Genomic DNA, 13,040 nt, shown 5'->3' on the forward strand with positions numbered 1-13,040 from the left:
TTTGTCCATCTATCCTGGGACAGGCTAAGCAAAGACATGCCAGAGAATTCCTAGAGGCCTGGCACTCCAACCACAACGCCATAAACACAAACACAGATCTAGATATCATCTGTCAACCCCTCCGAAAACGAACAGGAAATGACATCACCACAAACCCCAGGAACCCCATCCAGGACAAACATATAAATAGAAAGCAGGAGACAACAGCTTCGCTTCACTTGGAGGTCACCACTGATGTTACCGAGCCAGGTAATGAAACGTCTGGATATCAAACCTACAGCGCAGCGAGCAAACCTACACCCGAAACCTCAACCTGAGCTACAAACCTTGATAGTTAACTTTCAAGCTTTTTTCTTTGTCCTTTTTGAAAGTATTAAACTGGCACATTGAATGTTCCAAGGCACCGCACTCGACTGACTGACTGACGCGTTGCCATGCAGGATCTATGTTCCAGCCAATCAGCACTGCCCCCTTGTCCTGTACCAATCCTGCTCTATCCATTGTGTTGACATTTCTTACCAATTGTCTTGATGCGTGCCAGACAGAGAACAGAGAGATTGTGTCTGTCCTTATTCCAGTAATACCGGTGAACACAGTGCCAAAGTGAGGAGTCCTTGATGGGTTAGTGACAGTGCAGGCTGCTCTTTTACAGTACTGGCCTTGTTCAGTGGTCACACAGTTACCGGCTGGATTGGTCTGTATGTCAGTCTGGACAGCCCACCACTGTTTGTGAGAATGGGCCCAGCAATGAAAAACTTAACATCTGAGGAATGTTTGGGGACTCTGGGTTTATACTCGATGGGAGTTTAGAAGGATGGGGGGGGGCGGGGTCTAATTGAAACATACAGAATACTGAATGGCCTGGACAGAGTCGATGTTGGGAAGATGTTCCCATTGGTGGGAGAGACTAGGACCAAGAGCACAGCCTTAGAGTAAAGGGAAGACCTTTTAAGAATGGAGATAAGAAGAAACTTCTTCAGCCGGAGAGTGGGGAATCAAATGGAATTCATTACCACAGAAGGCTGTGGGGGCCAGGTCAGTGAGTGTATTTAAGACAAAGCTAGATAGGTTTCTCATCCCCATTCTCCCGCTTTCTCCCTGTAACCCTTGACCCTCTTGATACCCTAGAACCTATCCGCCCAGAGCAGACTCGATGGGCTGAATGGCCTAATTTCTGCTCCTGCGTCTTATGGTTCAGGGAGTTCTGATAAATGGGCAGGGCACGACCTACACAGAGGAGATCCACTTGCTGGGTATTTCTGAGGGGGGAGGGAGGGGAACAGTTGTACGAACTGAAAAGGGCACTTTAGGGATGTTGGGGCATCACCTGTGGAATTTTTCAATGAGGAAGTGGGATTACAATCACAGTTTCTGCTTTGATTAGCATAAGTTGGGAGTGGCCTCTGCTCTGGCCAGACCAAACCCCTTCCAGATATTCAGAAGGTAGTCTAGACCCTCACTTTTCCTTATTTCAAAAGTTCTGAAGCAATTGGATTGGTCAAACTATTTGACGTTAAGCAAATTGAAATTTATTCAAATACTATAGATAAAATAGAACAACGAAAGGAAAGGAGGAATTGGATTAACTTAACTCAAGTGGGAAACTTAACAGAACAATCGATAAGTAACCATTGCTAATTAACTGATCCAATACATTAGCATCCCATAAAGACACCCTTGGCAAAAAGGCAAATTCAGAAACCAGTTTGTCTCCTATGCAGTTCCTGTAACAGGCAGAAAACTCCCAGCTTATGGCTGTAACCGAGGGAGGGGGCAAATAGCTATCACTTTGTCTAGATCCCAGCAGCAACTGCTGAAAGCTAAACTAAAGGTGGCTGGTTCTCTAGGCAGGAGCTGGGCCACGCCCATTCAGGCTGCTTCTATTCTTATAGCTTCTTAAAGGGAGAAAAGCCCCAAGGTGCCTCAAGCTGTTCACTGGTTTTTCAACTGGACAGCTCCGTGCCTCTGTTGTAAAACCTTAAAACAGTAAAATAACCAATTTCAGTCACAGTACTGACACACCTTGCGGAGAGATCACCAGACACTGGCCTTGACTCACGTTCCTGGCTCTGCCCTCACAATTACATCAGGGGAGAGTTCCCACACGACACTGCAGCCTCTTCTTTTCAGAGTCCTCTCCCCTCCCGTCAGTCACAATCATACAGCATGGACACAGACCGTTTGGTCCAACAGTCTATACCAACCATAATCCCAAACTAACCGAGTGCCACCTGCCTGCTCCCAGGATCCATGTCCCTCCCAGCTTTTCCTATCCGTGTACTTCTCCAAATGTCTTTGAAATGCTGTAACTGCATCCACGTCCATCACTTGCTGTGGAAGTTCATTCCTGAGTCTGAGGGAAGAGCCAGCTAGCCTGAATTCTATCCTGACCCCTCGTTACTGTTTGAACTCTGCGAACCTTGTCTAAGTGGAGAGTGTGGGAGGGGAAGGCCAGTTCCAGTTTGGTAATCCAGAGCAGACTGATAGGCTGAAAGCGTTCCTCTCTCTTTCCCCACAAGTGTCGTATGCGCAATGGGTTTGCCACAGTTCAGTCCAGTGAGCTCTGGTGTCAAGCAGGAGGCTCACGAGGCAAAGGCACAGTGGAAGCTTCTCTTCTGAAGGTTAGTCTGAGGCAGCTTCACAGTGACTGCACAGGCCTGGAGCAGAGTGCTGGCTGGGCTGAGAAGGGTATCCTGCTCCTAACAGGGGTCCACATCTCCCATCTCCTCAGATGGAAGCTCACAGCACCCACTGTCTTTTGGCACTGGTCGTTTCCAGGGTTTTAACTCCCCCCTGATGTGCTTCCTGATCTTTCTAGAATCGTAGAATCTCGACAGGGCAGAAAGAGGTCAATCAGTCCTTTTGAGTCTACACAGACCCTCTGAGTAGCATCCCAGGCATGATCGTCCACCCTAACCTGCACATCCCTGGCTTTATGTGGCAACTTCCCACAGCCAATCCCCCTAACTTGCACATCCCTGGACGAAATCTGAAATCTCTCAACACCAGGTTATAGTCCACCGAAGGTGTGCAGATTAGGTTGATTGGCCATATTCAGTTGCCCTTAGTGTCCAGAGCTGTGCAGGTTAGGTGGGCTGGCTCTGGGAAATGCAGGATTACAGGGATTGGGTGGAAGGGTGGGTCTGGGTGGAATGCTCTTCATAGGGTGGGTGTGGACTTAATGGGCCAAATGGTCTAATTCCCCAATGTAGGGGTTCTATGGATCCCTTCAGCCCAAAAAGCTATATCTATCTATCTCCTCACAAAAGATTCAATATGCTGGCCGTAACTGCTTTCTGTGGCAAAGAATCCCAATGACTCCCCACTCTCCAGGGATGTGCAAGTTAGGGGCATTGGCTGTGGGAAGTTGCCACATAAAGCCAGGGATGTGCAGGTGAGGGTGGACGATCATGCCTGGGAGGGTTGGGGATAGTCAGAGGATACAGAGTAGGCTATGTCAGACTGAGCTGAGGAGGAGAGTGGGTGGCACGGTGGCACAGTGGTTAGCACTGCTGCCTCACAGCGCCTGAGACCCGGGTTCAATTCCCGCCTCAGGCGACTGACTGTGTGGAGTTTGCACATTCTCCCCGTGTCTGCGTGGGTTTCCTCCGGGTGCTCCGGTTTCCTCCCACAGTCCAAAAATGTGCAGGTCAGGTGAATTGGCCATGCTAAATTGCCCGTAGTGTTAGGTAAGGGGTAGATGTAGGGGTATGGGTGGGTTTCGCTTCGGCGGGTCGGTGTGAACTTGTTGGGCCGAAGGGCCTGTTTCCACACTGTAATCTAATCTAATCTAATCTAATCCCCCAACCACACTGGGTTCTGGACTCCCTGATCATTGGGAGCATGCTTCCTGTGTTGCCCCTGTCTAGTCCCTGTTAGAATGTTAAGTTTCTGTGAGCTTTTCCCCTCATTCCTCCGAGCTCCCGGTGAATATAGTCTGAACTGATCTCGTCCTCCATACGTCAGCGCTGCCATCCCAGGGATCAGTCTGGGAAACCTTTGTTAAACCATCCCTGTAACCAAAACATCCCGATTGCTTTGCACTGGTCTTCTGGCCTTATGGGATTTGTGTACTTGGATGTCCATACTGCTTATGGTCTTCCGTAATTCCCAGTTCCACACCGTTTGGAACGAGGGCCCACTGAGTTATGTTTATATGGTCGCTGTTTACCTCGGAACAGGTCTAACAGAAACTCCTTGTCCCCTCATGAGTGGTGATATGCCAAGATATTTACCTAATTTTTTTCTTGTTTGGATTTAGTCACCACTAACTTCTCATTCCAGAACAATCTGCAGCTTCTTTGACAAAGGATTGTTGGTCAGGTTTGAATGTGGTGTAACACCTATGCTGTAGGCATCCACCTCAACAGGATATTTTTGTAAACACCAGAAACCGATAGCTCTGTGTAGAACTGTAGCCCCATCAACTCCACCTGCTTTTGTTGTGGTTCATTTCCGCATGCCTGAGCTCAGAATCCTCAAACTGAAAAGGTTTCAAATCCCATCAGTGATGGGGGCAGTTTCACAATTCACTCTGCTTTCCAAATAGTTGGGAATGTTGTTTTTAAAAAACAGACAAGGTAAAGTTACCAGACCATAGGACTGCGCGCTCTCCATAGGGAGGGAGGGAGAGTGAGGTGACTGTTGGTAGTTTAATCTGAGGGTCACTGTGCCTCAGGCATGGGGAGGGGTTGTGAAGGAGACTCCTTCATGGTAAACCCAGCCAGCGAGGGAATTGGGGTCAGTGCGTTGCAAACCAGCTGTCCAGCTAACTGACCCATCCCTGTGTACGCATAACCGGGATATCACTTCCTTTAACGTTGTGCTGATCAGTTTATGCTGGTTCTCTTTGTCACTGTTCACTGTTTCAATGGCAGCTTGCACGGTCTGGTTACAGGTCAATAACCAGTCAATGCTTTTGAACTGAAACAATTAATTGTGGTTTACCTCTGGGTGGGGGCAGTGGGGAGCAGTTGAAGTTCACAGTACATGACCTCACTGGTGTTCCCACTGGAATTAATCATAAAAGTGTAAGAAATAGGAACCGGAGTAGGCAATTCAGCTCCTCATGTGGGTTCATGACTGATTTGATATTGCTTACACCCGCCTTCCTGCGCCCCCATCCCGATTCCCCGACTAATTGAGAATCTATCGATCTCAGCCTTGAATATGCACAAGGACTCTGTGTCCCCACAGCTCTCTGAGGCAAGGAGTTGTGAAGGTCCCCAGGCTCCTGGGGGAAGAAACTGTTCCCCATCTCAGTCTGAAATTGGCACCTTTTTTATTCTGAGACTGTCCCCTTGGGAAGACTGGGGCCATTGTCTTTGGATTCAATCATAAACTGCGAAGTGTACAGGGAATGGCAAACCTATGTATAAAGCTTTGAAGGTGAGTGAAATAACTGCACAGAGGCCAGTATCCCATCACCAAGTCAGAAACTCTCCCAGCATTGACTGTGACAAGCTGCCGAACAATCAGATGTTTCAATGAGATGGTAGTCTGCTGAGAGTGCCTTTGCTCTCTCCCATCATCACTAATTGCTGTGCTTCTCCATTGTCACCTGTAAACTTGTCTTGTCAGTTACGGTGTTGTGGTCACTAGCTTTTGCTGTTTTGTTTTGAATATATTTGCGTGGCGTAGGCTTGAGGAAAGATTCGTGTGTCCGTGCTAACATTCGTGCTCCAGTTGATCATCTGACATTGTCATCCTCAAAATAAACAACATCCATTCCATTCTGATGTGTACATGCCTAGCTTTCTTTTCAAAGCACTACTTATGGTTGTTACGGCCACTCCTTGCTGTCGAGTTCCTCATTCTCGCCATGACTCACCCAGTTTTCTCTGAACTCCCTCAGTTTGATGTCCTTGCAGTTGATCATCTTATTGATGGCCAGTTAGTTTCAAAAATGGAGTCATACCATCTTGAGACATGGGTGAAGGAACAGGCCTCTTAACCCCATTGGACCAGTCTGCCATTGACTGGCTAATCCGATGGGTCCTTGACTTGGTTTTGCTGCCTTTGCCCTCTCGCCAATGATTCTCTCGCTGAGGTCACAAATTGGCAGTGAGAAATTCCAACACATCTCCCCACACCCTCCACCTCGTTGTCCAGTCGCCTAACCCTGTCTATCCCCTGGTAGGCAGTCATCCTAACTATTTCAGCAGGAAACACAGCTAAAGCACATTCACCTCCCTCATCCAGGTCAATAATAAAAATGGCAAATTAATTGTGGGCCTGATTCTGATCCCTGTGGTACACCACTGATTAAAGCTACCAACCTGAAAATGCTCTCCTTTTATCCCTACTGTGTCTTCCATTAGTCTGCCAATCCTTTGTTAATCCATGTTAATAACCAACCTCAAACACCACGGGCTCTTAGCTCCATTCAGCTAAAAAGTAACTTGTACGTGTCAGCAAACAGCTTTTGGGCATCAGGTGTGCTATGTCCCCAGGTTCCCCTTTACCTGTCTTGCTGGTTACATCCTCAAAGATGTGTCATCAGCTTTGTCTCCGTCTCACTTTTCTTTGGCGAAGCCATGCTGACTTGGTTTGGTTTTAATGCGTATTTCCAAATGCTCTGTTATTACACCCTTTTATAGGAGACGAACATTTTCCCTTTGACTGATTTTAGGCTTTGTGGTTTTGCATTCGCTGTTTGGTTTGGCTCCCTTAAGTAAAAGTATCATCCAGGCAGTTTTCCATTACTCTGGAAACATTCCAGAAGTTAAAGGATTCGCAGAAGACGACAACTAACGGTTCCGTTGTTTCATTAAATTCCGAGGATGCATCCCATCAGGTCCAGGGGAATTACCAGGCCTTGACCCTAATTTTTTTCCTCTCTTGATTTGTTAACTGTATTTTTTTCAATTCGTTCACTGCTTATGGGCATCACTGGTCATCCCTAATTGCCCCAGAGGGCAGTTCGGAGTCACCCACGTTGCTGTGGGTCTGGAGTCACGTGTAGGCCAGACCAGGTCAGGATGGCAGTTTCCTTCTCTGAAGGACATCACCGTACCAGTTGGGGCTTTCTCCCTCACCATCAGAAATGGATTCACGGTTATCATTAGACACTTTTATTCCAGATTGTTATTGACTTCAAATTCTGCCGTCTGTCATGGTGGGATTTGAACACTGATCCCCAGAACATTACCTGGGTCTCTGGGTTAGTAGTCCATGAGACCATGAGGCTGTTACCTTGCTCTGATTCTTGCATTTTAGCCAATTATTTAGTAATTTGGGGGTGTTATTAGATCCTTTCATTGGCATCCCCCATTCTAGTGCCAGACTTGGAACTACTCCAAAGCTGGAAGTAAAACTCAGACTTTTGAGTGAGCTAGTTATCCAGTGGGCCCTGCAAACTCGTGGAAGAATCTGGAGGAGGAAGATCAAGAGGCAGTGTGTTCTGATCAGAAAAAGCATCATCTCAGTAGAGCCTGTGAACGTGGGCAACTGAACTGCCTTCTCAGTCTTTACCTCCATCTGAAACATCGATTCTTTCTTCATGGCTGAGACGTTTTTAGACGAGTTGAGCTATATGTGGATGGTTGATAGCTGTTTCTTGTAGTTGGAATCTATTAGTTTGTGAACATTCTTCTTAAGAACACACACCTGGTTTGTGCTTTCCATCAAGCCGAGTCTGAAAGTCAGGGGGATTCAGGGTACTTGTTAAAACCTTCAGCTTTTTCTGACTGTGCTGGGAATAGGGGGGCTCAGTTTTCAGCACACTTGCCCGAGTGAGGGGTAACAAGAATCCTAAATACTTGTGAACACTGTGCAATCATCAGTAAACATCCCCACTTCTGATGGAGGGCCGGTCTCTGATGAAGCAGCTGAAGATGGTTGGGCCTCTGACACTACCCTGAGGCACACCTGCAGAGATGTCGTGGAGCTGAGATACCTGACCCTCCAAAAACCCTGGCCATCTTCCTTTGTGCCAGGAATGACTCCAACCAGCAGAGAGATTCCGTTTTGTCAGAGCTCCTTGATGCCAATGCAGCTTTGATGTCACGGGCTTTTGCCCAAAACATCAACTCTCCTGCTCCAGCCTGACTTGCTGTGCTTTTCCAGCACCGCCCTTTTCAACACTTGACTTCCCCAGCATCTGCAATCCTCACTTTGTCCTCCCTGCAGCCTTGGTGTCAAGGGCAGTCCCTCTCCCCTGCCCTCTGGAGTTCAGCTCTTTTTGTCCATGTTTGAACCAAGGCTGGAATGAGGTCAGGAGCTGAGTGACTCTGAGCAGGTGCTGCTTGATAGCACTGCTGCTGACACCATCCATCACTTTACTGAGGATCCAGTGGGAACTGATTGGCCGGGTTGGGTTGGCTCTGCTTTAGGTGCATAGGACATACCTGAGCAATCATCCCCAATGCTGGGACAATGCCAGTGCTATAACTGTGTTCAGGAACAGCTCGGCTAAAAAAGAACAGGTTCTGTAAGAGTGTACGGGAACGGCTGGGCCCGGGGGATAGCGGCGGGTTCAGTAACGGTGTACGGGAACGGCTGGGCCCGGGGTACGGCGGGTTCTGTAACAGTGTATGGGAACGGCTGGGCCCGGGGGATAGCGGCGGATTCTGTAACGGTGTACGGGAACGGCTGGGCCCGCGGGATAGCGGCGGGTTCTGTAACGGTGTACGGGAACGGCTGGGACCGTGGGGTAGCGGCGGGTTCAGTAACGGTGTACGGGAACGGCTGGGACCGTGGGGTAGCGGCAGGTTCTGTAACGGTGTACGGCAACGGCTGGGCCGGGGGGACCGGCGTGTTCTGTAACGGTGTACAGGAACGGCTGGGCCCGGGGGATAGCGGCGGGTTCAGTAGCGTATGTCTTAAGGATTATTGCTCGAATTGTGTCAGGGCCCATCACCTTTGCAGTATCCCGTGTCTCCAGCCTGTTTGTTCATAACACTGATATGAGTCACTGGCATCTCGAGACTGAGCTGCAGCAATAACATGGTTGGTCTCTCCATCCTGATGAAGCTGAGTTCTCCCATCATCAAGCCTGGATCCATTCTATGAATTGTTTGATTCTCCATCACCATGGCCTGCTGTGGGTTTGAGCCACTCTTCCCCTGCGGTGTTAGCCTGAGCCCCTGTATTATTGGGAGCGGGTGTCAGCCACACCGCTGTTCTCTGGCCTGAATCAGGATTGATTTTGTGTATGTGTCAGCTGTCGCTTCCTACGTCCCTGGGATGTTGAAATCCAGGTTGTAGGATTACTAACCCAGTAACTGACCCTCTGTCCAGCCAGTGCTGTTTCACTTCTCCACCTCCTGTGTGGTTAGGTAACATGGCCACTGCAAATGGAAACTGAAGAGTTCTGTTTGAAAGAACTTCCCAGGAGCTATGAAACATTAGCTTGTGATTGCACAACACTGGCCAGATCATTCCTTTCTTTTTAAAATAACAGCCTGCAAACCGCAGCAGACCATAGACAGGCCAGAGTGTTCTCCCCAGTCTCTCTAAAACACCAACCGAAACACAACTTCTTGGAAACCCTCAGCAGGTCTGGCAGCATCTGCGGAGAGAAATCGGTTTACGACTCTGACCTGAAACGTTGAGATGTATAGCGGACCCTTCGGTCCAACCCATCCATGCTGACCAGATATCCCAACCCAATCTAGTCCCACCTGCCAGCACCCGGCCCATATCCCTCCAAACCCTTCCTATTCATATACCCATCCAAATGCCTTTTAAATGTTGTAATTGTACCAGCCCCCACCACTTCCTCTGGCAGCTCATTCCATACACGTACCACCCTCTGTGTGAAAAAGTTGACGCTTACGTCTCTTTTATATCGTTCCCCTCTCACCCTAAACCTATGCCCCTCTAGTTCTGGACTCCCCCACCCCAGGGAAAAGACTTTGTCTATTTATCCAATCCATGGCCCTCATGATCTCATAAACTTCTATAAGATCACCCCTCAGCCTCTGACACTCCAGGGAAACATCCCCAGCCTATTCAGCCTCTCCCTGTAGTTCAAATCCTCCAACCCTGGCAACATCCTTGTAAATCTTCTGAACCCTTTCAAGTTTCACAACATCTTTCCGATAGGCAACATGACCTCCCAACTCCTGTACTCAATACTCTGACCAATAAAGGAAAGCATACCAAACACCTTCTTCACTATCCTATCTACCTGCGACTCCACTTTCAAGGAGCTATGAACCTGCACTCCAAGGTCTCTTTGTTCAGTAACACTCCCCAGGACCTGCTTAAATGCTGTGGCATTGTTTTGGAACTTTGGGCCCAGTGACCCTTCCTCAGCACTGATGGTAATTGGGGAAAAAGGGTGGTCTTTATACAGGAGAGGACTAAATGATCAGTGGCGATAGAGCTGAGAGAGAGAGAGAGCAAAACCATTGGGCAGACAACAGAAGTTCACGGTCAGTCTGTAGGAATGAATTTGCTGCTGATGGCAACCCATTCGCAGCTGACAGTGGGTTGTGTGTAATAGCAGACTGTGTGATAACAAGGCCTGGTGGGTGGGAGTTGGGTTAAGGCCAAGGCTGGTAGGGGCCTCCTACCCCAAAGTTGGTGATCCTGATAGAGTCCAGAAGGCTGCAAGGTCCCCCAAGTGGAAAATGAGATGCTGTTCTTCCAGCTTACACTGAGCTTCACTGGAGCACTGCAATAAGCATGGGACAGTGATGTTAGCCAGGGAATAGGGGTGGGGCAGGGGGTTAAAGTGGCAGGGATCTGGAAGCTCAGGGTTATTGGTGAACTCAATACTATGTTCCAACACCTCACTTTCTGCTTGGGGACCCTGCTGCTTTCTGCAGTCAGAACTGAATTCACTCACTTTCTACAGTTTGAGCTTCTTCCGTCCTCGTCCTCGTCCTCGTTCTCCTCCCCCAAGCCCCCACACACCAGACCTTCCTCAGTCATGGCGAGAATGTGGTTCAGGCAGCACAGAAGGACCAGGAGAGTTGACGTTTCGGGTATAAGCCCTTCATCAGGAATGAGAGCTTATGCCAGTAACGTCGAATCTCCTGCCCCTCGGATGCTGCTTGCCCTGCTGTGCTTTTCCAGCATCACATTCTCTCCTCTGTTCCCCAGTGTCTGCAGCACTCACTTTCTCCTCCTTGTTATCCCATGGTCTGCTGTTGTACACAACCCACTGTTAGCTACTGACGGTGCCTTTTAATTAGCAGCTCCTTGTTCCCCCACACTGACCTTTACTCCATCTTATCTCTGTCCAACTGGTTTTCTCTCTCTCTTCCCCTCCCACCAATCTTCTTGTGAACACCAACTCTTTCCTTGCTACCCTCCGTTCTGAGGGAGGGAGCATGGCAGCCTGCAGAAACTGGGCACAGGGACACGCGGTGGACTTTCACAGAGAGACTCCGGCTGAATTATCGCCCGTTGGGTTAGGGTGATTTGGCAGCAGCTGGAGAGATCGCGGTTTTCTGCCCATTGAGATGGCTGGAACCAATTTGGCAGTGTGACAGGATGGGATGAGGATGTCGAGACTTTGTGAGGTTGGGGGGAAACAGCACTAGCGAGAGAGATGTTGACAGACACTGGTGTATTCAGACCTGCTCGTTTCTCGCAACCCCTCTTTAACTCTGTTTCTTTCCCTCTGTCTCTGCCCCTTCCCTTCCCCCCCCCCCCACCCCCCTGTCCTTCACCAGGCTGTACGGTTTCAAGATCCACCCCATGGCGTACCAACTCCAGCTCCAAGCTGCCAGTAACTTCAAGAGCCCCGTCAAGACTATCCGTTAGAGAGAAGTGAAGCCACATTGATCCAGCCCATGCTGCTGGATTTTCCACCTACCGTGTGTCGGCAAGTGCGATATATGCCACAAAGCTGCAGATAGTGTCCACTTTTAACCAAACCAAACTACTCCTCCACCCCCCCCCCCACCCCTGCCCTCCCCACATCCCATTTACAGAGTCATGAACTGAAGTTGGTGCCAATGGATTTCTTTCAGTGGGAAAATACTTAACACAAAAAAAACATTTTGTTGAAACAAAAATCCACGTGTGTGTGTGTGTGTGTGTGTGTGTGGGTGGGTGGGGATCAGCTGGAGTAATCCTTTCCTTTTGCAACAGGAACCTCCCCCCGCCTCACTGTAGCGCCTGGTTTTGTACCTTTCCCCCAGACCGGCTGTGCCTGGGATCCCACCGGAGAGCAGCAGCATCTGCTCACTCATGGACGGGCGCTGTTTCCCAGATCACCCCGAGACTTGTGGCTAAGGTCTCCCACCACCTTCTGTGGTGGGTTGGAAACCAAGGGAGGTGGCACCGCTGGGGTGGACGCGGTTTCAGAATGAGCTGAGGCCCACATTACTGAGGAAGAGTCCGACCTGTCAATTGTTCACATCATGCTGCCAGCCGCAGGGCCCAACCTGGTGTCAGCGAACTGTTTGGGGCGAGAGAGATGGAGGGAGGGCACTGCAGGTAATTTTGAGTGCATCCCCTTTGTTCATCTTTCAGCACAGCTGAATTGCCCCACAAGAAAACATCACTGTCTCTGTCTGTGTGTGTGTGTGTGTGAGGCAGCAGCAGTACTCCCTGAGAAATCCCAGTTATTAACTTCAGAGAGCCCACCCGTTCCTGGTGGGAGGGACTGTCATTTTATTCCCCCAGCAAGCCCAGAGTTTGGTGGAGGGTGGGGGGGGAGGAGGTCTATTCAGTTCTAACTTTTTGTCCCGCCCGGTGAGGTTACAGACATTTGCTGTATTGTATGTATTGTATAAAGGATGTTGTTGACTTGGTAAATGCTGTCTTATGTTTTTTTTAAGTGTTAAATTGGTTTAGGGATTGTTAGCAACCTTTATTTCTGAATAAACACGTACTTCACGTGCTGAATTCCATTCTACAATTCCTGTATGTTCAGGACTGTTCCTCCATTGTTTGGGCCTAACCCCTCCCCACCCTTCCTTTCCCAATGTTGTAATTAAGGATCTCGGCAGAAACACTATCATACAGTCATACCACACAGAAACCCTTCAGCGTAGCTTGCCTATGCTGACCAGGCATCCTAGGGGGTGGTACGGTGGCTCAGTGGTCAGCACTACTGTCTCACGGCGCCAGGGACCCAG

General features: G+C 49.1%; 1 protein-coding gene across 2 annotated transcripts in view; it reads left to right on the forward strand.

Moving 5' to 3' along the window:
- The window catches only part of csnk2b (casein kinase 2, beta polypeptide), a 58,579-nt gene extending 45,772 nt beyond the window's left edge, over positions 1-12,807 (forward strand). For both annotated transcript variants that reach the window (XM_043678340.1, XM_043678341.1), the window contains exon 7: positions 11,628-12,807. In XM_043678340.1, the coding sequence (XP_043534275.1) occupies positions 11,628-11,718 (91 nt within the window). In that variant the 3' untranslated portion in view covers positions 11,719-12,807. The remainder of the gene's footprint in view (positions 1-11,627) is intronic.
- Positions 12,808-13,040: the final 233 nt, after the last annotated feature.

This window comes from Chiloscyllium plagiosum, chromosome 37 (genome assembly GCF_004010195.1).
Source record: "Chiloscyllium plagiosum isolate BGI_BamShark_2017 chromosome 37, ASM401019v2, whole genome shotgun sequence".
Classification (NCBI taxonomy): domain Eukaryota; kingdom Metazoa; phylum Chordata; class Chondrichthyes; order Orectolobiformes; family Hemiscylliidae; genus Chiloscyllium; species Chiloscyllium plagiosum.